This window comes from Haliaeetus leucocephalus, unplaced genomic scaffold, assembly GCF_000737465.1.
Source record: "Haliaeetus leucocephalus isolate CR32 unplaced genomic scaffold, Haliaeetus_leucocephalus-4.0 Scaffold973, whole genome shotgun sequence".
In the NCBI taxonomy this organism is placed as follows: Eukaryota; Metazoa; Chordata; class Aves; order Accipitriformes; family Accipitridae; genus Haliaeetus; species Haliaeetus leucocephalus.
Genome location: NW_010973409.1, coordinates 3220341 through 3245042, shown reverse-complemented (window position 1 = coordinate 3245042; position 24702 = coordinate 3220341). Strand labels below are relative to the sequence as shown.

At 39.6% G+C, this 24702-nt stretch overlaps 1 protein-coding gene across 3 annotated transcripts in view; it reads right to left on the bottom strand.

The window, feature by feature from the left end:
* The window catches only part of THRB (thyroid hormone receptor, beta), a 46751-nt gene that overhangs the window by 7799 nt on the left and 14250 nt on the right, over positions 1-24702 (bottom strand). For 2 of the 3 annotated variants that reach the window (XM_010584357.1, XM_010584356.1), the window contains exons 2-4: positions 7994-8094; positions 3981-4128; positions 1972-2177 (exon numbers count right to left, since the gene is read on the bottom strand). In XM_010584357.1, the coding sequence (XP_010582659.1) occupies positions 1972-2177; positions 3981-4128; positions 7994-8094 (455 nt within the window). Of the gene's footprint in view, positions 1-1971; positions 2178-3980; positions 4129-7993; positions 8095-18506; positions 18854-24702 lie in introns of those variants that run through there. The other variant, XM_010584354.1, reaches the window with a different exon arrangement.

Below are 24702 nucleotides of genomic sequence, written 5' to 3'. Positions count from 1 at the left end.
ATCCTTCCACAGCTCTGTCACCAATCTGAATCCAAATCTAATTTCTTTCAAGAAAAAACTCAGCAATGTGTTAATAAAGCAAGCACCAATTGTAAAGGAACAATGAAGAGGACTGGGCCCAATTATCCGACGGTTCCTACTAAAAAACTCAAATAATCCCAGTTCTAGGCTCTCTGCCTCCCTGAATCTTGGGAAACTAAACCACATTGTCTGTGTGCTCATGATAAACAACCTTCATCACTTCCAAGCAAGACGACCAAATGCTTAAAACCACACATAACGTTGTTGGGGAGAAAAAGAAAGAACACAGCATTTTCTTGGGGAAGGCAAAAGCTAACACACTCCAGAAGGGGATGCAACTGGAGAGCCCTTGCCACCTAACTCACCTCAACAGGAAAAGAGGTCCAGACCTCAAAGGAGCTCCTGCTGTTGAAGAACCAGCCTCAGCTGCCTAAGGACCGACCCACAGCTCAAGGCACGCTTGCCTTGAAACCACTGGGCTTCAGCATATGAGCACCTCAAAGAACCAGGAGGCCCTGCAGCAAGGGCTGCATCGAGAGCAGTTTCATCTGACCTAGGAACCAGCTGTGGAAGTCACAGCTGGTTTCTGAACTGCTCATTACAGTTGCCACCCCTGCCTCTGCCCCACTCGTCCCCTCTCCCAGTAGCCCTGTCGTTACACCACCTCATGCTCTGCCTCTGGGCACCCTTTGCTGGAGGGTCCCCCTCCGCTGTGACTGTCTCCAGAGCCTGAAGTCTCTCAACGACCATATTTTACGTGGCCCAGCGTACTCATTCCAGCCTCAGCCTCAAGCTCCCCATGCTTTATCCCGAACCAGGCGATACGCAAAGAACAGCACTCCTGTCTAAGCAACCAAATGCACTATTGCAGCTGCTTCTTGGTCTGCTAAAACCAGCATCGCAAACCTTGCTGTCCAGCAGCACTGCAAAGTGCTCCGTTGCTTCTTGCCAGTGATCACTGGCTGTGGTTTCCCGACTGCAAGCTGTTACAAACATGCAGCCATTCATAAAGAAATTTAGACAGTGCCGCTGGAATTAGCAAAACATTATAAAAGGGATCTGCTGGTTTGAATATATGATTTCTCTTAGCAATTTAACAGTGGGTTGAGATTCCCATGGTGAATTAGGCAGCAGGAGCCTAGGCTTGCAAAAAATGAGTATTCTCTATCTGATTGGGTACACACAGACTGTTAAAGACCCCTGTGTATTCCTGAAACACAGTCTATAATCCCTCTTTTGTGCTGTGTAAGTATTTTGCATTCTGCACTTATTTCCTTTAAAAATCGATTTAGAAAAATCAAATAAATCCTCCTCTTAGGCTGAGCATCACAAATAATTTATTTTCTGATCCTTAGTTATAGGCTGAAAATGTAAGTTGTCTTGTAGTCTGCAATCCCAATGCTATAGTGTATGTATCATCCGGCTTTCATTGAAATTCATTTTTCTTTGCCAAATTTATTTTAATTAATATGTTCACTTTGGAACAAGGAAGCAAAAAACACGAGCTATTAATAAAAAATATCAGCTTTCACCTAAAACTTTACATTGTTTTAACACTTACAATATGTCGTATGCTAGACCCTAAGACAGACAACTATCCCTGGATATAATATATATAAAAAAGGTAAGGTATACATTATAGACCACTACTGTTGTTAATCAGGAGCGAAACAATTTTTCTACTTTTTCTTATCATAGCACATTAAAAGTATCCAGCTGGGTAAGCCTTAACTTAGCAACATGCTGTTTATCATTTGAAATACATGGTCTGATCAAACACTGAGCTTCAGGCAAGAATAAGCAAGTAGTAAATACAGAAATCACCCGGTTTTCATAAATGTCAATACACTGGCAGATATACCCTCTTCAGGGTTGCAGTGTTGGGAAGGGACTTCAGAAGAAAGAAAGGCACCTGGCACCAAGAGCAGTGTAAAAGGCTACAGTCCTTACCAGAAATTTCCTTTTCTGCTTCCAGTGGCTTCCTTGCGCATTGGTGGCCACATGTGCTTCAGTAACAATTTTGATGAGCTCCCATTCCTCATCCGTTGGCTCTGGTTTGTGTCCAATGGTTTTCTGCAGCTCTTCCCGACGTCTCTTCTCTCGATTTTCTTCTATCAGCTTCCTCTTTGCCAGCCGCTTGCTGTCATCCAACACCACTAGCAGGGGAAAAAGCATTGAAAAATGGCAGGAAGCTCTTAAGGATGTCTGAACTTTGGTCTTTTTTATGCCTGAGGTACTAATTGATCACAAACACCTTAACTAATCAGCAAAGAAGTACTTTGGTAAGACCCACAGTTGACACAGTTCTCTTATTTCTCCCTCTGAACTTCATTTCCTCAGAAGCCTGGATTGCAAAGAACGACTTACCCTTCGGGTAACATTTTATATACTGCCATTGCCTTCAGTGGCTTAGTCCACCAATAGAACTAGTATGTAAAAGCTTTGTGAGGACTCAAAGTGCTCCTATAATGGACTTGGAGCAATCCATGTTGGGAAAGATGCACTTCTGTTTTCTTTAAAGTAGCAGCAGCATGCTCACTGCTCTGAATTGTGTAGAATGTGCTCTTGTCAGCCAGCAGAAGGCAACATGGATTTAAGAAAGTGGGAGTATTTATTCACAGGAGGCTCAATTACCTGTTGCATGACGTGATCAGAAACAATCTGCCTTCGGCTCTTTCCTTAAGCCCTACAAATGGTGCTGTTCTGTAGCATTGCCCTAGAGCCCTGCTACTTCCAGTGATGCCAGACACACAGGCCCCAGGGCTGCGCATCTCTGACCACCACTGAAGGTTTTATCCCATTTTCCGTGCAAACATGAATAGGCCATTTAAACCGACTGGCCCGCTTTAGCAGAGGAGGACCACTCTGATCCACAACTGGCGGCAGGCAGGTAGGAGCAAGGAAAGCCCCGCTTACATGCTTCTGTTCACGCATTTTAACTCAAAGGTGGAAGAAACCCTTCTGGAGCTGGGCGATCGCTAGCCGGTCTGCCCTGCTCAGTGACAGCTCCTTTGGGGCGTACGTAGGTGCAGCCCACCGAGGCTGCGGCAGCTTTATGGCAATGGCACCTTCTGGTCAGAACCAGGCTCGGAGAGACGTCTCGCTCTGCACGGCCGCTGCCTGGCTGAGGCTCACCGCTGCCTGCGGCGTCAGACGGGGCTGGGCGCGAAGCGGTGACCCAGGATGATCCAGCCCCCTCTCCCGAAAGTCTACCCAGCTAAAATGAAGTTGTGTCATTTCTTCTATTTCTCTCTAGACATAAGGCACGGTTATACGTTACAATAACAATGGAAAATACTAAGTTAGAATATTCTTCTGTTGTTTATTGGGCCTGCTTTCCTGCCAGCTCCTCTGCAGAGGATTACGCCGGCAACAACCATTAACATTAATGTACAGGGGGATTTACATGACTTCCTCCCATTTGCACTAATTGAAGTTATCGGTGTAAATCCCTGTGCAATGGCAGAGAAAGAAGATCCCCAAGGGTTAATCGTGTAGCCATATTTTCTAGTTCTTTAGAATGAGAGTCGAATTCTTTGTAGTGCATAACTTCTTCAGGGCTAAAAATAAAACAAACAACTGCAGGATGACTCATACAACGACATTCAATTTCACATCCTCCAGAATTTTCTAAACAAGATGTTTTTTTCTCAAGCAAAGTGTCCATCCAGATGCACTTCTCCCTCCTCTCCTCCAAAGAGTGAACATTCCTACTGTTACTCAGCCTGAGAAGGGCAGGAGAAGGTGCAGTCTGATGAAGGATAAACAAAAAATTACAGGCCTATGAAAGTGGTTTGATGCAATGAGCATAATTCCCCAGTACAAGTTATTAAAACCAAAAAAGTGCTGACAGTTCTGCTCTGCTTTAACCATCTTCACCAATCAACATACTTCAAGCAAATACACACATTAAAAAAAAAAAAGAGAGAAAAGAAAGAAAACCAGAAAAATGTACTTACAATCTGTTGCCATGCCAACAAAGATACATTTTTTGAAGCGACATTCCTGGCACTGATTTCTTGTTACTTTGTCTATCACACATTTTCCTTCATATTTACAGGAATAGGTTGGATGGAGGTTTTTCTGAATGGTTCTTCTAAAAAAACCCTAAGTGCAATAAATAAATACATTGGAAAGCATTAGCATTGTGCAATTTTTTCAATTTGGGAGCCACTTTGGTTTGGTAGGAATTTACCTAAGTAGGCAAGATAACATACTTCATTCCATGAAACTCTCAAAGAGGAAAAGAACAAACCAGTTTTACAGTGTATGGCATTTCTTTTCTGAGTTTCACGAAACACTTCCTGCCTAAAAATTAAAAACATAGAGACATCTTAGGTAAGTAAAGGCATAAATAATGTTGTCTTGAGGGACAAATACTGTCTACATGTCTTCTTCAAGTCTTACATTTCTGTGTGTTAATTTTTTTTAATTTGAACTACAGAGTTTATTTTGAGCCCCTTTCTAAATTACATAATCATTTTGAGGGATATTAAGATGCACATACACACTTTTAATTAAAGAGCAGCTTCTGCAAATAGTAAGAATGGTGGTGTGTATGTGCTACTACAGGATCAAGAACAAACAGTTCTACTCCTTTCTTTCTATCAAAGCCAAATAACCAACCAACCAACCAAATCTGGGCAAGACTAAGAGTCTTGCAAACACAATTTACACAATCTTTGAATTTGGTTCTAAATAATGGACTCATAATTTAAAATTATTTGTATTTCTGAGAAGAGGATTTGATTTATATTTACCACAGTCCTCTGTACTCAAAACAAAGATCACCAATAAAGATCCCTCTCTATACAAATCCATTCTTTCTATCTATCTATCTATCTATCATAATATAGATCTGTATTGCCAGTTGCAACATGGATATGAGGTCAGATCCTAAGCTCATGTGAACTAATGTAGCTCCACTAAATTTACGGATTTATACACCCCTGGCCTTAGGTAAAGAAATCAGGAACAACTTATATCTGAACATTACGGACCTAATTCTGGTACTAACTTCAACATGACTCTTCTCATTGACTTCAATTTCAAGTTTGAGACCATCTACATTCAGCAATGTGGCTTGGGACCACCCTGACATAGAGAATACACTGGGACCCTGGTCCTGTTTGACTGAGGCCGCTGAGAATGGCTTTGGTTTCAGTGAAAACAATGGCAAAATTCGAGAGAGATTTTACCTAATGAATAGCCTCTTCAGCTGGGATTTTATCTAATGAATAGTCTCTTCACTTCACTAGGTGAAAGGTCTGTTTTTAATCATGTTAAATAACACCTGGTAAAATCTTATAGCAGTGTGTAATTTCTTTTAACACAGAATGTTGAATTAAGACATACAGGCAAGTCTGTATTTCAGCTTGAGCTCTAACTCCAGTGAAGACAATAAAGAGCCTTGTCTTCATTAGAGTTTTATCTTACAAGATCCAGCTCGAGCTAAGAGTACAACTCTTTCTTCCTTAATAACGATAAGACCTGAAATCTCAATTAAACTGAGTTGCATAAAGCACTTTGCAAGACTGGGACCTGTCAGGTTGAACCAAAATCCAGGAAATCACAGGCAAGATGTCCTTATGTAGGATTTGGATCAGGTCTCAAACTCTCATCTACCCAACAACTGGATTTGGATCCACTCTCAACCTTGTGACGAATTCCTAGAGACAGGATCTGCCCCCCTCCTCCCTAAAGATCAAAGATGGCTCTGGACAACCAGGGACATGGTGTAATCTCTAGTTACAGCAAGAGATGGAAAAATCTCTGATGAATCTCAGGAAGTGGTACTGACTTGTTTTCCAAACCTTGCATGGGACTAACGTAGCTCTAGCTTTACAATGCCAAGGCTCTTCACCACCTCTGTTGGGACCAGCACCTTTCATCTTCCCATTTCTTTGCGTTTCGCAGAAACTTTTTGCAAAAAAACTCTTTGATGATCTCTCGATACAATGTAATAAAGAAGCTGCTCTCTATATTTGTCCAAACACTTCATCACAAAAGTACTATTTTTCTCAATAAAAGAAACCACATTTTATTGTAAGGCAACCACCCTTTTCCTAAATTCCTTTACTATGCACCTATATAGCAATAGATGCAATGGATACAGTCTGGAGAAACATTTCAGTGACATCAGAACTCACTGTTGGTTTATTTGTGTTTAAATTCCTTACAATTTACTCTTCAGAAATCATGCGTGAGGATGCTTTGTTCATGAAAGCACACTTGCCAAAGCAAGTTTTTGGCTGTCAACCCTGATTAAAGTTGTTACACAATTAAAGTGATTTTGAGTGGAAGCAACTAGTAAATGTCAAATTCATTGAGAATTTATTACATGTAACTTTGCTGATATATCATACAACTGACATGTGTATGCAGATCCTCCAAAGCATGGGTTGAAATTGCCCACACAAAAAACCCCATCTTGTACAATGAATACATTTGCAAGAAGAGCAACAAATCAAAACAAAGCAAAACAAAACAGTCTGTAAGCCAACTGTAAGTAGGAGAAAGAAATTAATTACTTTTTGCAAATTGTTAGCTCAGTTTCTCGTGCACATAAGCATTATTTTAAATTGTACACCAGACAGAAGAACTGTATCTGAAGATGAAAGTAGATTTTGTATGCTGTATCTTTAAAATAGCTGGTAGGCATAAAAAGAAATACTTCAGTTGGAGTAACAAAAAACTTAGCAGGAAATTTGGCAAGAGATATAGCTGTTCAGCTGGGAGCAAAAGATATTTCATAATGCCACAGGGTCGCTTACTTCTCATTATATCTGAATTAAGTCATATTCATACATTTTATGTATTGTTATCATCTGGTATACGGGATGCAAATTTGTAAGAATCACTTGTTCAGTTTCATATTTTTTTTCAAATATAAATATTTTCCATACATATTATGTATGTATTATTCATTATATTATATTGTGAATATTGTGAATATATTATATTATGAATATTATGACAAATCTGCTATATGTAGGATATTTAGGTCTTTGTGCATTTCATAAACGTAACTTAGGGCAATGCTGTACAACTGAAGAAACTACTTCAACACAAGCTACTGTGATGTGGGGCTCTAAGGCCACTCCAAACCCAAAATCTCAGATCCAAATATTCCAGACTTTGGGGGTGAACAGAATATGACTTCTGTGGCTTAGTCCCATGACACTAGACCATGACATGTGTGGTCCCATTTGTTTAGAAAAACAATAATTTTTTATTTTCTGCAGGAAAGAATAGCTTTCTTACAGGATCTCAAGCTATTCAGGCAAATTTATGGCAGTAAAATCATCTAAGATGTGCCTGATTGTGTTACTCAATTTTTTTTTATTTACTTGCCCCAAACAATCTTTTTTAATTTTGCATGTAGCTTTGGAGATGTAATTTAGGGCTGAAAGCACATTTCAGTATGCTTAAGTTAAAGAAGTAAAAATCTTTTTGAAACTGTTTTAACTGAGTGTCAATGCTTCCCAAAGCGATGGATGTTACTGTTGCATGAGCATGTGGAAGGATTTTGATTTTTGCTTCTTCACAGTGATGATGAGAGGCACTGGAACACTGCTAATCGCTACAGACTCTTCATGGCCATAGGCAGAATCTCAGCTATTGCGTAATCAGCTTCACTGGAGTTGCTGGGAGCATGCTGATGTACACTGGCTCTGAACATGGCCAAAGAAACATTAAAAAATGGAAATGTAAAAGCTAACAGTTAAACAGCAACAACAAAAATCTAAATTTCTCCTTTTCTTTTCAGAAGCAAACACTGCAAAAATCAACTAAATTCCTTATGCATATGAAGAGCAGTGGCATAGCCAGATACGGCTTATCATCAGTACTGGATGTTCTTACTCGCTCCTAATCTGTCTTTGTTTTATTTGACAGCACAGTTCAGGAAGTCTGTATAATGGAGGAGCTGGAGAGCTATTTCTGATTCCCACTTTCCCACTGTGCCATTTACCTTGCAACCTTCGCAAGTGATGCAGCGATAATGATATCCGGTGGCTTTGTCCCCACATACTACACATAGCTCATCCTTGTCTAAGTAACTGGGTATATACCCTGTAAAGAAAAAGAGGATGTGGCATGTAAACTTGATATAAATATATATAAAATTATATACGCTCGATATAAAAATATTATATTAAAATCCACTGCAGATCTTGTCTACCAGCCCCATACTTCTGAACTCACCGAATTTCCTGAATAGAAAGCTCATACTATGTTACAGACTTATTTAAAAACAGTTTATAGTATCTTCTACTTTTCAGACTGTTTCAGTGTCTACTGGTCAAGAGGGAGAAGTCAGAACATGCCTACACTCTCCTGAGTGAAATACTACCTCAGAAAAATAAATATATTTTTACCTCAAAGGCTTTGATGTGAAAAAATACAGTAGCAGCGAGCCATACAATGTATTTCCCTTTTCTGTTTCACAAAAAAAATTATATACTTGTACAGTGAAGATGAGATCCTGGGTTGCAGGGTGACTCAGGGACCTGGTAGTAAGAAATATTTACTGAGAGATCGTTTGTTTCAAAACAGCTCCACAGGTGTGGTTAGAGAAGTACTAGCAACAGATAGCCCAAGCTGTATTGATCATACCTGACCTGGGCGTGTTCCGCAGGAACATTTTGTATAGCCTGAATTTAGGGCAAAATATGTGGGCATTCAAATATGCATGTGTGTGTGTGTGTACATGCATGTGTTAGAATGACATTTTCTCTTCTGAAGTGGTTTACCACACATGCAAGAAGTGAAATCAAATATTACTGCTATGAAAAACACTGGCAATGCTTGGTTCTTTTCCCACAATGACATTTGTTTTGATAACATAAACATATTCTCATTTTGAGCAAAACCCCAAAACAATTTTGATGGCAATCAAAATGTAATTCTAAACTAAATAGAACTTTTAAACAGGGTAAAATACAAACTTTTCAAAATAAGTGTTCCCATGACTCATAATTAATGGAGTTATGGTACGTAACTTTTCCTTCTGAAAAATCTCTCTGTAAAAATGTAAATCAGAGATGTCAGATTCATTTTGAGGGGAGAGAGGAAAGCTATTTGTGTAACTGTAAGATTATTAAAGTGTAGTAAGTGTTTCACAGAATCACAGAATAGTTGAGGTTGGCCGGGACCTCTGGAGGTCATCTGGTCCAATCCCCCTGCTCAAGCAGGGCCACCTACAACCAGTTGCCCAGGACCGTGTCCAGATGGCTTCTGAGTATCTCCAAGGATGGAGGCTCCACAACCTCCCTGAGCAACCTCTGCAAGTGCTCGGTCACCCTCATAGTGAAAAGATTATTTTATTGTCTTCAGAAGGAATTCCCTCTATCTCTGTGTTCATTGCTTCTTGTCCTGTCACTGAGCACCACTGAGAAGAGTCTGGCTCTGCCTTCTACCTGACAGGGGATGAGGTATTTAAGATTGATCATTGATAAGACCCCTGCCTTGAGCCTTCTCTGCTCCAGGCTGAACAGTCCCAGCTCTCTCAGTCTCTCCTCCTACAACAGATGATCCAGTCCCTTCATCATCTTTGTAGCCCTTTGCTGGACTCACTCCAGTATGCCCATGTCTTTCTTGTATTGGGGAGCCCAAATCTGGACCCAAGACTGCAGATGTGTTTCACAACGGAGCCGAGTAGAGGGGACGGATCACCTTCCTCAACCTGCTGGAGATGGTCTTCCTAATGCAGACCAGGTTGCCGTTGATCTTCCTCGCCTCAAGGACACACTGCTGGCTCGTGTTCAACTCGCTGCCCACCGGGAACCCCAAGTATTTCAATGCAAAGTGCTTTCTAGCTGGTCAGGACCCAGCCTGTACTGCTGCATTTATTATTCTTCCCCCAGTGCAGGATTTGGCATTTCCCTTTGATGAACTTCTAGAGATTCATCTCATCCCATTTCTCCAGCCTGCCTAGCTCACTCGGAGTGGCAGCACACCCAGCTGGTGTACCAGCCACTCCTCCCAGTTTTGCATCATCTGCCAACTGGATGAGAGCAACTTCCTAGTGCAATGAGGGAGAGACCTGGATGCGGCTGCCTGTAACATTATCCCTTCCCGCTGGCTTGCTGAACCCATCTGTAGCACTATGCATCGGACTGGACTCCAAGCTTGCTGTCTATGCAGCCCTCACACCAGTATGGCTCGGTACAGCCCAGGGACTCAGCACACCACGGTCACACGGAGGGCAACCAGCAACAAGACTCAGGGCAGCAGAAAGCTGTTGGAGGACACTGCGAGAGGGGTGGCCGTCATCTTCCTGTGACTAACATGCCAGAGGGTCAGCTCAGTAACAGACAAGCTTAAATGAAAGTGCCTTCCTAAGGCTACACTTGCCAGAGGTTCTCCAGAAAGAAGAGCCCAAATCAGAGAGAAAATACTTGAAATTAACTGAGCTTAAAATACTTGAACTTTCTGGGGGCTGGTGAGTGCATTAGGAGAAAGTAAAGAAGGAAGAAGGCAGGAAGTATTTGTAAGGTTGTCGCGGTTTAACCCCAGCCCGCTACTAAGCACCACGCAGACGCTTGCTCACTCCCCCGCACCCAGTGGGATGGGGGAGAGAATCAAAAAAAAGTAAAACATGTGGGTTGAGATAAAGACAGTTTAATAGGATAGAAAAGGAAGAAAATAATAATGATGATGATGATAATAGAAGAATTAGAATATACAAAACAAGTGATGCACATGCAATTGCTCACAACTTGCTGACAGATGCCCAGTCAGTTCCTGAGCAGCGATCCGCCCCTCCTGGCCAACTCCCCCCAGTTTATATACTGGGCATGATGCCACACGGTATGGAATACCCCTTTGGCCAGTTTGGGTCAGCTGTCCTGGCTGTGTCCCCTCCCAACTTCTTGTGCCCCTCCAGCCTTCTTGCTGGCTGGGTATGAGAAGCTGAAAAATCCTTGACTTAGTATAAACACTACTTAGCAACAGCTGAAGACATCAGTGTGTTATCTACATTCTTCTCATACTGAACCCAAGAGATAACACTATACCAGCTACTAGAAAGAAAATTAACTCTATCCCAGCCAAACCAGGGCAATGGTCTACTTCATATATCTAGTTTGAGCATAATTATGAGAACCTCAAATTATAGAGGAACATACATCCCTCTTCCGTAATGCTGTGAAGCAGGAGCACTCTGAAGCCATGCCCAGGTACGTGCATCTCAGGTTTGCCAATACTCCTACTGGCATCTGAAAGGGGAGTGGGGGAATGACCTGAGATCTTACTGATGTATCATACCAGTCTATAGTACAGCAAAAGATCAGATTTACATTAAGGTTACATTTCTCCATGATGAACGAGTTGTGCTTGGATAAAGACTGGTGGACAGGTGGAGCTGGTTCTGTGACCTCGAGGGAAGAGAGACAGCAGGGTTTCGACTCTAATTTACATCACTGACTCCTAATGGACATTATGCCAGTGGGGGATTAGCAGAGGCTATTATCTCCATCCTGCCCCGCTTTTGCTCACACCTGCCTCTGCACATGCAACACATACACAACATGGAGCTGACACAGGAGGCAGCAGAGTCAGCAAAGGGATGCAGAATTTTCCACTACATTTCTCATAAAGAATAATGGCTACTTGTTATTGCTGGTTACTGCTATTCATGAAATGCAGACTTAGTGTAGCATAGACTATGTCCTCTAAAATTCAGTATCCCTGGTTTGCTTCCTCAAGAATTACTTCTGAATTAAATGCCTTGATATTTCATTAAGTATATAATCTGGTTAGTACTGCTCATGTAATGGCAGCTTTGTTCTACTGGAAGAGCAGGAGACCACTTGTCTAAACCACTTCCTTAAACCTTCTTACAAACCGTAACATCCGCTGTAAATAATTTCTAGTAGTTGCAAATATCCAGTCCGATCTCTGTATAAATTCAATGCAATTTCATTTGTGAGACATGCAGATAAGCAGCCTCAGTGCATTTTTGCTGCTACTCAGAGTTAGAAACAATATCAGCAGGAGGAAATTCAACAGTGTTTTTCTAAACTTGGTACCAGCATGGAAGCTATGAATAGTGCAATGGAGATTCTTGGGGAAGCCATGGATGGCAGCAGAGCTGCCTGCTGGATGGTTTGAGGAAGAAGCAGAGCAACTGACCTCTCACTCCTTGCAGCACTTGGGGAAAAAAAGAGGGGCAGACTAATAGGGACTTGTCTCTCACATCAGCAAGTACCTTGGCATCTTATGTGTTTAATAACTCTGAACCAAACATGGAAGCTCCTATGTGGAAGAAGCAGATGCTGTCTGGATGTAACCCAGGTGCTCTCTTATGAAGGAAGAATGTCTGATGACAAATCTCATGGAAACATTGGGTAGGTTCCTATTTCTGGTGTTCAAATTGCATCCTTTTATTTCTTGGTCAAAACCTACTAAGTACATAGCTAAGAGGAACCATTCGAAAGCAACACCAATCTCACTGAACTGTACAGCAATAACCAATATGATTTCTTGGTCTTTCAAACCTCTGTCTGATGTATTCTAGTATCCTCATGGACTATCATTTGGTGCATCCCTTATGATCCTCAAAGTTAACTATCTTTCAAGTATGACTTGACGTTGTTCATCCCCATGCCCATCTTGGATCTTCTCTTTGAGTGGGGAACACCAATAAATGACCTTGACCTGCCACGTCTGGTGTTTCCCCTGCAGCCTAAAGTAACTCCTTTGCTCCCCAGACTCCCACCTGCCAGCCCGCCTAATCTTACTGTCTTGGCAAGGCTAAGTACTCAGCAGGACCAGTTGACCCTATCTAGAAGAGTATGTTGTATAATCCATTATAACCAATCTTGATGGTGATTTACAGTACCTTTTAAATCGTAACTGTGGCTTTGTAGAGATATGGCAAGAAACAATTCCCTTCGATAAGAAAACACGCAATGAGTTTGCCCCAGCAGCTGTAAGGACAGAACGAGATCTGCTAACCTATGCAGTCATCTGAGGTACTCTGTTTCATTAATACTGTATGCCTACACTCTCAAATTACCATTTGCAGGAATGATACCTTAAAGCAGTATATGTGACCCTGCACAGTGTAACAGATTGGAGAGACACAAATGAGACACTCGGTGGCTATTCTTACCCCTCCAACAAGGCAAAGAAAAGCTATTTAAATGAAAACAATCCCTGAAAAATGATACTGTTTTTTCCTCTGTACCTGGCACACGTTAAAAAAGCATGTTTTGAGAAAAGTAAAGAAGCAATTTCAGTTTTGTTAAAGTATCATTGCACAGACTTTACATCTCCAGGTCTCTGTCTGTACAGATAATATAATATTGGCTTAGGGATTAAACCACACCTTAAAAAAATTCTAGGACCCAAACCATATTTGACTAGCAAACAGGGATATGAGTGGCATCGATGCAAACAAATTATGTCTGTATACCAGATGTTCCTTATTAGCTTGTTCCTGATCCACCATAGGCTTATACCTTGCAAGCAGAAAAAGCTGTTTTTTGCTATTGCACAAGGACACTTGTATTTTAAGATCATTACTCAGTATTTTGATTTTCACTGTACACTGGCAGAGTCATATATTAAATATATTCCCCGAAATCTTTCTTTCCCCCATCTGGTATGGTTTGCATGACTAGAGACCACTCACTAAAATGAGGTGTTTAGGACTTATCAGTAAGCTCGTATTCACTTACTAGACACTGCAGTATGAAAATGAAAAAGATGAAATTAATTACTACCTTGAGAATCCCCAACTGTATTAGAACTGAAAAGAAAATTTATACTGCTGTTCTACCGATTCCACAGTCACACTGTAACTCTTCGCAAATTATAAAAAATTACAAGAACCATCCAGATATCATCCTTGATACACTCGTGTAGAAAAAGCCGAAAGAGTGTTTATCAGAGAAAGCAGAGAGCTGAGTGAGAAAAAGCATACACCATTCTTGTTTGTGCTATTATCAATATTGATCTGGGTTGATGCACTGATCCTTGTTTCCCACTTTCCTTAAATTACTCCCACTGAGAAAAATTGCTTATTTCTCCATTGAGCTTGGAAGCACTGAGAATGTTGTTAAACAGATTGACACATTTCTTCATTAGCTAACTGGCTTGCTTGTCCGCAATTTTCATCTTTGTTGGTGTTCTTTGATTTACGGAATTACTAAAATTTGGCAAGAGATTCTGCAAAGATAGAATTTGGAACATTTATTGTAGTCTCTTTTCCTGCAATGACTTTTCTATGTATTAACCCTGTTCTTTGGGCTGAGTCAGAAACCTTATCAACAGTAGTTCCATTTTGCACAGATGTGCTGAAAACATTTTAGCCCAAACTGTGTTATCACTTAAACTGCTGTGATTGGTCCTGTACTCGCATCCATCACCAACTACAGGTGCAAACTGCACTACGGTAAGAGTTAGACCATGCAATTTTTTCCCCAAAATTATTTAAATGTTTTTAGACACCATAGCTTAGTATCGCAAGTAACTTAGTTATTTAGAACTCTAAGCCTCACTGAACATCAGTTTTACTACTGATGCAAAATCAAGTATGACTTAGTTCACTTTCCCATCCTTCATTTGGTTGTGGAAAGGTTACAGTAAAGGAGCTGAAAACACTTTTTCCACTGACATTTTTATTAAAAAAGAAACGTAATTCCAAATGCATAATGATTTGCTGAATAAGATGAAATTTTTCTGATCAGTGCTATCTCCTTAGATGGGTGGCCAAGAGCAAAATTATTCATTTTTAAGCCCCAAATAACTGTTAACTCACTGGGAGCTGCTCTGCTGCAAAGGCCAAGACGAAAAACGCTCAGTGTTTTTGTAAATTGATTATATGCACACAAACTCCCTGCACTGATGAGAAGATATTTTGACATAACATCCATGTTGCATTTTCTTAGCTATTCAGAAAGGACCCTAATGTTTTCACACTGCTGAGAATTCAGTTTGGACTAATTCAGTTGCGTACTCTAGCAGTCATACAGTACGTATTCTCAGCTGCACGTAAATTGCCTGAGAAAATATAAAGGGAAATAATAATGACAGTCACAATTATAATAACAACAACAATAATAACTTTCAAAGCCCCATTCTCCCACCATACCAAGAGCCCTTAAAAAGACTGCATTAACCTCACCTTGTACCTGGGAAGCAAGGTGAGACACAGGGCTGAGGAGCCGGCACTGCTACAGCCCCACTCAAGAATTCCTGCCTGCAAACCCGTGGTGTGGGGGGCAGCCTCTGGTTACTTCTGGTCTGCCCCCACTGAGCCTGAAGTTAAAGCCTAACTTCACAGACACCTGCGGGCATCTTCCATTAACTTTGTGTGGGAAATGGCTGTGCAAAGGGAAGTGAAAGCCGACTCTCATCCCAGTTTTAACTTTGCAGACCTATTTCTCACGCTGTCCAAATGCCCAAAACACTGCGCACACACCAAACGTGGGGATACTGAGGTTTCTGGACCTCTGTATGTATTTCTTTTATACTTTCCTGACTGCACTACCTCTACCCTGTCACCGAGTGCTCCTCCTCACTGTACAGGTGGTGTGAGGAGATCCAGGGACACTTTTGCCTATCTGCTCAGCCTCCGTGCAAGGGTAGGGTGGCACGGGCTCCCCCAGAGCATCACCCATCCAGCGTGCAGTGCTGCAAGCTCACTGTGGCCAGCAGCACCGTGAGAGGGGAAAAATATTCCAGTTTCAGCAATCTGGGACAGAACTGGGAATAGCATCGTTCTCGCAATGATGAGCCCTGTTCTGCTCATCGGATTTCACAGCCTCATGTAGAAAACAAAGTGTATCTGGTTGCCTGTCTCCTAGGGTAGGATCAGGTCCAAAAGGGCTTCCTTAATGAAACAGTAAGCTCTTGCAGGAATATTGTGCTGCTACCTTTTAACAGCGTACACTACAGTACAAAAGAGAACTGAGCAACAAGCAGATGCAAAGCTAAAACCACACCTCCATCTCTTGATTTTCTGGAGCACAATTTTTTCCTTTAAAATTCAAGTCTTTCATCAGAATTTGTGACATATAATCAGGAAGTAATAGTTTTTAATATACTGTAATAACTGGAGCCGCTTAAGTGCTTTCTTATATTTTAGAATAACTGGCTATACTTTCTGAATACTTTTTTTTTTCCCCTTAGTGACACATCGTTGGGCTCTTTGGTTCTTGTTTTTTAAAGTTATTTTCTGAATTCTTTTAAAGTGACATAGCAAAGTAATTAAACTCCGCTTCATAAATGATAATTTTTTCAGCATATAAAATGTTGATGTTTTTTTCTTCCCAGACGGAAAACACTTCAACCATTTAGTAACTAGCAAAAGTTTTGATAGGGAAAAACTCCATGTGCTACTGTAAAGTACAATCTGATTTGAACAGCATATTATTGAGATTACTACAAATTTCAGGGGACTAACAGAAATACCAACTGCAACAATCAAGACTCCTCATGAACACCTGCTTAGTGACTTAATTGTGCTCTAATGGGCTATTACCAAGGCTTCTCTAACAAACTCCCTTGTCCTCCCCAAAATCAATTCTAGATCAATACAGACACACATGCCCTGTGTAGAGCCTTCTGTTCTTAGGACGGGATTAAAAGATTCGTTAGTTTTACGATAGCTTGGTTAAAAGATGGAAATTAAAAAAAAAAAAAAGAGAAGATGCACATGTCCCCCACAGTTTAGATCTCTTCTGCTTAACAAACTCAGCATTTGCAAAGGTTTGACAGAAGGGAGGCAACTTTTTATTGATTATCCCAGTAATAAGGCTCTAAAGAATCCCAAAGCAAGTTGCTCAGTCTCTGTGAATGATCAATTAAAAGCCTGCTTGAGAGTCAGCTTCCACCAAAATTCACTGCTGTTTCTTAGTGAAACTGAGGTAGTAAAAAACAAGGGCAGACAAGCAGGTTTATAAAAACAACTCTGTATTCTTTCAACCAAACAAGTACAAAAACTTTAAACAGAGCAGATGTCAGGTGTCTGAGTACTGAAATAACTTACTTAAAGCTCTGATCTAGGTGTATCAATTATTATTTATAACCTTCAACATCATGAAAAATGTATTCCTTCACCGACTTTGCAATAGCAAGTCTTTATTTTCTCTAAGTTAATCCTGAGTACTATTTTTCTTTAACCAAAAATAAGACATGGGAAAAGTCTACAAAGAGTTACAAATTCATTAGTTAAAACCCAACAGCAGATAAACAGCCTTAAAAAGAATTGAAAATGTTGCACAATAAAAACCCATGCATTACCCACAATTACATTTAGTCTACGATTTGATCGTGTTCTTATAGCTTCCTAGAACTGGATGTTAAAAAATATTTCCTTTATTGTGAAATACAATGCTGTTCAAAGCACAAAATTAAGATATTTTTCTACTGAACATACGGATTTATTGCACCAAGTGCTAATGAATATTGCCTGCACAAAGGAGAATATTTCAGTTTTCCATGTGGTTAATAAGAATAAACAGTCTACTTTTTACTACAAAGCTACTTCAAAAGTAGTAAATGGTGTTTTCTCTACCTACCTAGTTACATCAGATTCATCTGGGTTTTGGATAACTACATTCAGAAAATCTGGTCTTAATAGAAAAAGGACATTATGTTGGTACAACAGACTGTGTATTTTTATTCTTTAATAACGTGATTTTAAAGAAACACAGAGAATGTATACTCTGTATGCATCAGTTTGCTTGTCTGAGTTCAGAATAAATAACACTGAAAACATTTCCAAGTGTTTGTTGGTATTTTGGGCTCTTTTTGAATCTGCTTTGCTTACTTGAAAGCAAAAGAATAAATTCTAAAAACAGGCAATGATTTAACCCTGAGGGAGCAGATATTGCACTTTGATTATCTCTCACAAACATATTGATTAGATCAACTTTTTGGATGCAGAATAGTCTTTCTTGCACAGATTTTATATTTTAATTTTAATTTGTAGTCTTTTTTGCTTTGCATAATCAGAAACTACATGGTTTTCACTGAGAAGACAGTAACTCTATTAAATGTAATCATCTTCCCATACATATTTACAGTTCTATTTTCAAAATATTTTGCCCAAGTTGATGAGTAAACAGAGTGCACATTTACTGGTAATGAGGACTCACACAAATTGTTTGTATGTACCAGAAACACAGCTTTAAGATGCAGAACATATAATGACGACATTTCAGAAGAGAAACTTTCTTATCTAGCTCACTGGTTAATAGCAAATTAACTTAATAGCCCCAGAAAGAAGAAAACAAGTGATATATTTGCAAATGTCTTTTATAGATTAAGAAAAAGTGCTTGGAAATCCTCATCGCTTACAAACCTTACAATCACCTAGCAACCTGTGTTACTGCTGCTTTCAATTTTGAACAGGCAGCCTTCACATTCAAAGATGTATCTGAGCCAACTGATGCAACTGTTAAGTTTAAAGCAAAACAGAAACAAAAACAGAGATTATTTTTTTTGTTGTTATTTAAATAAATTGCCCCTACCTTTCTTCTGAGAGTACGATGGCGACTGCACTTGAGAAAAAGTAGGTTTTTCTTCGGTGAAATATTCAGGTTGGTTGTACTGATTCAGGGCCATGTCCATGTCAGAGTACTCGCTTTTAAACACGTTTCCAGGGTAACTACAGGTATAAGGCTGATTCACCGCCCAGGCCTGTTCCATATATATGTTGTTACTGTGCAGGACCTGAGCATCACAACTGCTGTAACCCTGATTATCTTCGATATATGTGCAATAATCAGTGGACTGCATGTAGCAATTGCTACCAGCAGCTGGGTGCACTTCATATATTTCTTGCATACAGTAGTTCATTTTGTTACCCTATCTCAGCTTCTACTTTACGTACACACACACATGCATACACACGCAGGCATGCATACACATGGAACGGGAGAGGAGCAATGAATATACACCAACAAAGTCGACTGCAAAACAGCCCGTTTTACTTCGGAGCAGCACCTGATGTGCTAAAATCCTATTTATATTGGGACAGCTTGTGAACTCCCCTGCCAGTCAAACATATTGGGAAGCAGATTTATGACAGTCAAAGGTCTTAATCTGTGACTGTAAGTTAATTCCAAGGGAAGATGGCAGGCAGGTAGCAATGACCACCAGACAAAGAAGCGATGTCCCAACAACCCTCCTGTTCCCTCGTTTGTCTGGAATAATCATTTTATAAACCATTTCCAGCCTTTTCCAATATGATTATAAAATGATTACTAAGGTGAGGACACAGTTATGTCACTGTAGTTGTCAACTTAAGTGTGAAGCATTATAAAGACTGCTTAAGAACTCCCAGAGGGGATACGCTGAAAATCCTAAAATCAATAATCCTGTTTTTCAGCATTAAACCATAGAAAATCCAATAGTGCTGTGCTGATGACCCAAACAGTAGTCTAGTTTTACAAAATTTAGCAACTTAATCTGTCATCAGCTTTATTGATTTTGTTTTACAGAATTACATGCATGAATCTCCCCAGCCTTCCACACATACACAATCCTCCCCACTGCCTGGTAATGCATTTACAGGAAAGCAGCTTTTCTAAACTTCAGTGATTTGGGGAGGTAATTTCTATTGAGTTCAACAGGTGGGAAACTTCAAAATAATATAATCAGCAAAAAGAACACTGCTTAAATATTATCAGTAAGGTAACTGCTTTGCTATTCTGCTTCGTTATCTTTTATGTTTCAGTAATGAAGTACTTACTAGAAGTGCATCTTTTTCAACAACAGACTGAGTAGAATAAGGAGAGTTTTTTGCTCGCTTTGGCTCACCTATGAGCTATGAATACATCAATGCCACTACAACAAAACCTACATGATCTTATAATTGCTTAATGCACCCCAAACCTCAATACAGTTAATATGCCTTGTTTATTCAGCCATTCTTTTTAATCTAAAATAAATTATTTTATTTTTAACTTATATTAGCTGCTATTTGTTTTTTACTAGGCAAAATACATTTTTTTCTTTACAGCACAGCTAAAATATGGGAAAACTTGTGAAGTCAGTAACAAGACGGTATTCCTCCTTAATGTCTGTTCTTATTATTAGAAAGCAGAATTATTACTGATTTGATAATGAGGTCTTAGTTTTCTTATTTCACTCATTTTAAACCATCTACAGGATTGCCAAAATTACCACGTAGGTTGGCCCTTTGTCATCTAGGATCTTAAGTATACATCTAACAACTTTGATGAACGTACACCTAAATGGTCCTCAAAAGTTCAGTGAAATAGGTGAGAACTGGGCATGACATGTACATATTTCTCCCCCTCCAATATTGTTTAGTGTTTCAGTCTAGTGCAAGGAGCCAATGGAAAAATGTTCTCCCTTCCAACATACAACCGTAACTAACCTATCTAAATAAGAAGCATTGCCAGTTAGGATCTAATGTGCAGGCTAACAGAATTCAGGATAAGTGCTTCTGAGGATCAGAGAAGTTCAAATTAATGCTTGGATTTTTAATTTTGTTTCCTCTAACTATAAAAGAAGCATCTTTAACACACATCTTTAATTAACTTGCTCAGAAAATAATAATACATTTGGTAAGTAAAAATAACTCTCTCAAGCTCCATTCTACTGAAGTCAATGAAGTTGCTTCCAAAATGAACTTATTCTGCTAAAACTCTGATAATTTAAATTAACATCTTACTTCATTAAGAGCACTAATAGTTACTGAAATCCCAGAAGTAAAACACAAATGAACCCTCATTCTCCATGCTGTTTCTGCCAAAGATCTAACTCAACAAATAGCACTGTGAAATACAATGTCAAAAAGCACACAATAAAAGTTAATTTTCATTTTAGCCCAGGCCCATGATCTAGATTTTACAAACAATGATTTTGTCTGTGATAAAAAGCCTGTCTTAGCCAAGATCCGATTTTTCAAGAATGGATGTTCAGCACTTCATAAAAGCATGCCCGTGTTTCCTAAGAAACTCTGCAATAGTTGTTTACACAGAAACCCCCAAACCATACCCACTTATATGATCAGTTGGTAATACCGTAGTACACAGAAATGTAACACATACAACCTGCCGAAGTTACTTCTCCACACTTCCCGGACAGAAAACATTCCACAAGTGCAATACGTGGGTTGTTCATTTACCACAAAATGATCTCCTGTACAGCTAACAGGAATTTATGTGAGAGCTTGCACAGAGGTGAGGCTGTATTTTACAGGTTAGCAGAGCGGAATACCTAGATACTTCTACACCACCCAGAAAAGCTTCAGAGAACTAGGCTTTAAATTCTTAGTGGGAATTTTTCCCCATGTGCATTTGTTTTGCCAGATGAGTCAAAATTCCCACGAATTTTCTCTTCTCTTGTTCTTTCCCCCCAATTTGATTTAGGTTTGTTACTGAAAAACTAAATAGAATTGAGACCGTGTGTAGACAGAGTTGTCCCAGCCAGGACGGCACCTGAGGAGATGGTATCTCGATGTGGCACAGCCCATGACTTACTTTCTGTTCCAAAATAAAACCCTCAAACATTTCTTATTTTCTATTGCTATGTCAATAATGCTTAGAAATGTGTCATATGTACTACTTTTGTCAGAATTACTGTAATACTGCAAAGGAATTAAATTACATGAAACTGTGAAGAATGAGGAGAAAAAGAAAAATGGATGAGAGCCTTTTCTGATTAAAAAAAAAAAAAGATAAACACTGCCAGGGAATGGGGGTTCCTTACCTGTAATATGGTAACATTAAAGAGGTTTATAGCACTGCAGATTGTTGTTCCCTTGGAAACAAATCAGTTCAAAAAACACTGCAAAGATTTAACATGCCTATTAAAACTGAAATATTTCTAAAATATTTTCATTTTAGTCTCTTAGTGTCCAATCCTCCAAGTCCTTTTCATGTATCACTTTGAATTAAATAATCTGATAAAAGACAGTTAGACAGGGTCTTTATCAAAAGTCTGAAAGTGGAGTAGAAAATAATATTAACAGCTTTTCTTTGTCTTGTATTCTGATTTGAATATTAGAGTCTTTAAATCATGCCATGTTGAGCTTTCATTGCCTTCAGCAATGTAGTTTCGCAATTGGAATTTTATTAGTTCACAAGTGTCTGATTATGTGAACACATGGAAATTAATCACTATCAGAATAAAACCTCTGGGTGAGCAAACAGGCCAGTGATGAAATAGAAATTTTGATACTGTGGCAGAAGAAGATCCGAAGTTTGAACGCTTCACAGTCTGAGGTGTCAGTTCATTGTATTAAAAGAGGCAGAAATTACTTGCTGAACATGAGTCTTGAATGCCCCAAAGGTTTTGAAATACTCACCCTGGTGTAAATCAGAAGTAAGTGTAGTGCAGTCAGGGATGTTACACTGGGTGGGCAGAAGTCAGGCTGAGAACGCCTGAAAGATGTCTACAGGAGAGACTGCCCTACACTAGACCATGCAGCTCTTCATCAACTCCTGTTTTAAAAATTCTGACTAAATCTTTTAATTATGAACAATCAAATGCCCCACTAAGCTGCACTTCTCTTGTGACTTAACTCAGTTACAAAACCGACCAAAATGAACCCACAGAAATGTTCAGGCAAGACGGCAATCCTGTGGCTGATCCTCCCGACGGTACACCCCAACCAACCGAGATCCCTGACACACAAAAAAGAAGTGTCACTCAGCACAATCCGCTCTGTTGTGTACCTCTGCTAGCTGCGTCAATGCGCAGGTGACATATTACCCGCAAGAGTCGTATTCTCCTGACCGTTTCCAAACTGCGCACCCCTGGTCTAGAGTCCTGGCTATCTCAATGCTGCAGTTAGGGCCCCTATGTGCCACTTCTCAAAGGTTCGGTGGTGTCAGCATGTGGCAGGTATCGCTGAGCATTCAGCGATATGTTGGTTGTGTTCACACTTTATGAATACAGGTGAATAAAAATCCAGTATTTGGTCAACAAGTTTTGCACATTTGAACATGTAGTTGCAAGGATTAAACATACCTTTCTAAACTCTTAACAGTTATGCACACTTGTATTATCAGCTCCTAGTTTTGTAATACGTATTTTTACGTGTTACAAAATAATGGCTAAATTTCCTATTTATAGATTTTCTTGTTGCCTGCATTCTCTCAGCCACCTCTGATGAAGGTTATGGGGAAAAAAAAATTAGATCACGGCTCTTCAAGGAAAACACAAATCTGCACTTTCAGGACTCACACCACATAACATGGGACACATCCCAGACAGTCCCTATCTTTTCATATCATAAAAAAAATATACTGAAAACTCTAACAGCTTTTGAGCAGAAGTACTAATGTGGCTTTTGCAACACATATCATTTGTCAAATACAGCCATCTCCGTGCCCACATGATAAGTTACCACTTCTCTTTAATGTATTTATTTGAACTTACTCATTCACCTTATGTACTACGATCAGAGACTCCAAATGGTCCCTCAAAAATATGACTATGCAAATTTATTGTTATAGATTAAACTAAGAAAACCTCAAACATCAGAATCCAAAATAATACCGAGCACTGACAGGAACAGAAAATTAACTCTGTATAGTATTTATCTTATTTTGAAAACTCTACTTGTGACTAAATCATAAAGTATGTAGAATTATGGAATTTTAGTGTTGTAAAGTTACAATAGCATGTGACAGTTCTTGGAGTATGTCTCAGTGGAATCAAAGACATTAAAAATTGTCATTTTGTCACCACTATATTTATTATAGCAAGCGATACAGTTGAGGGAAAAAGAGCTAAAGCTTTCTGGCATAAAATAATTCCTCTGAGTTTGCAACAGATGCAGCAAGCTTCAAACTAGTTGCCCCTGAGGAAAATCTTTCTTACACAATAGCACACCTCTTTTCTCAACGTGTGTTAAGTCAGTTCTTTCTCTAAAAGTGCTTCTCTCACAAAACCTGCTGTACCTTGGTTATGACATGACACTAAATTTGTATGTGACTCATAAAATGCCAGTATGATGTGCCTTTTATTGAAACACTTCAGACTCATTAGTCTGTTTGGATAACAAAGAATGTCATAGTTTATATTTAAATGTTCAGATTCACTACAAATCCAGTTCTCCCTGAAAATATTTGACACCTTGAATAAATTTGGTTAAAAGAGAATGGAGCTTGCTCTTTCATGATCAAGACTCTTCCAGGGTTCATGTTTGCTTTTTCTTGCATGAGTTCCTTGCACTGTTCACGACGTGTAGGTAGCACACGGTCTTGTCAGAAAGCATTTGCTCCCTGAGAGGTTTGCCAACAAACTGGCTAACAAAATTCTTTGAATAGTGTTTGACAACTTTTAAGATGGTCTCTGAGCAAATATTACGAAGAGTAATTATAGACCTGTGACCCAGACAACCCAATTTGTTAAGTCTCCCCATATCTTATAATTGGAAGACCCTGTTAGCAGACATCAGTTAATTACGCAGCTTATCTCTTGAGAAAGTAACTGCCAATACTTAAAACATGTACCTTTTCTGAGTCATTCCCTACCACAACTCCACAAGAACACTTCCAAGGTAAAAAGTTCCATTTGTTCAAAAATAAAACAGAGCAGAAAGCTAGCTAATGTAGCTTGACACAACATAATTAACAGACTCTTGGATGGGACTGTCTGGGTTTGGCAGCCTCCTGACAGCCCTTAGTAAGACGTTAAAGCGATCAACACCTGACATCTGTTAGCAAAGAGGCATTCTGAGGTAAA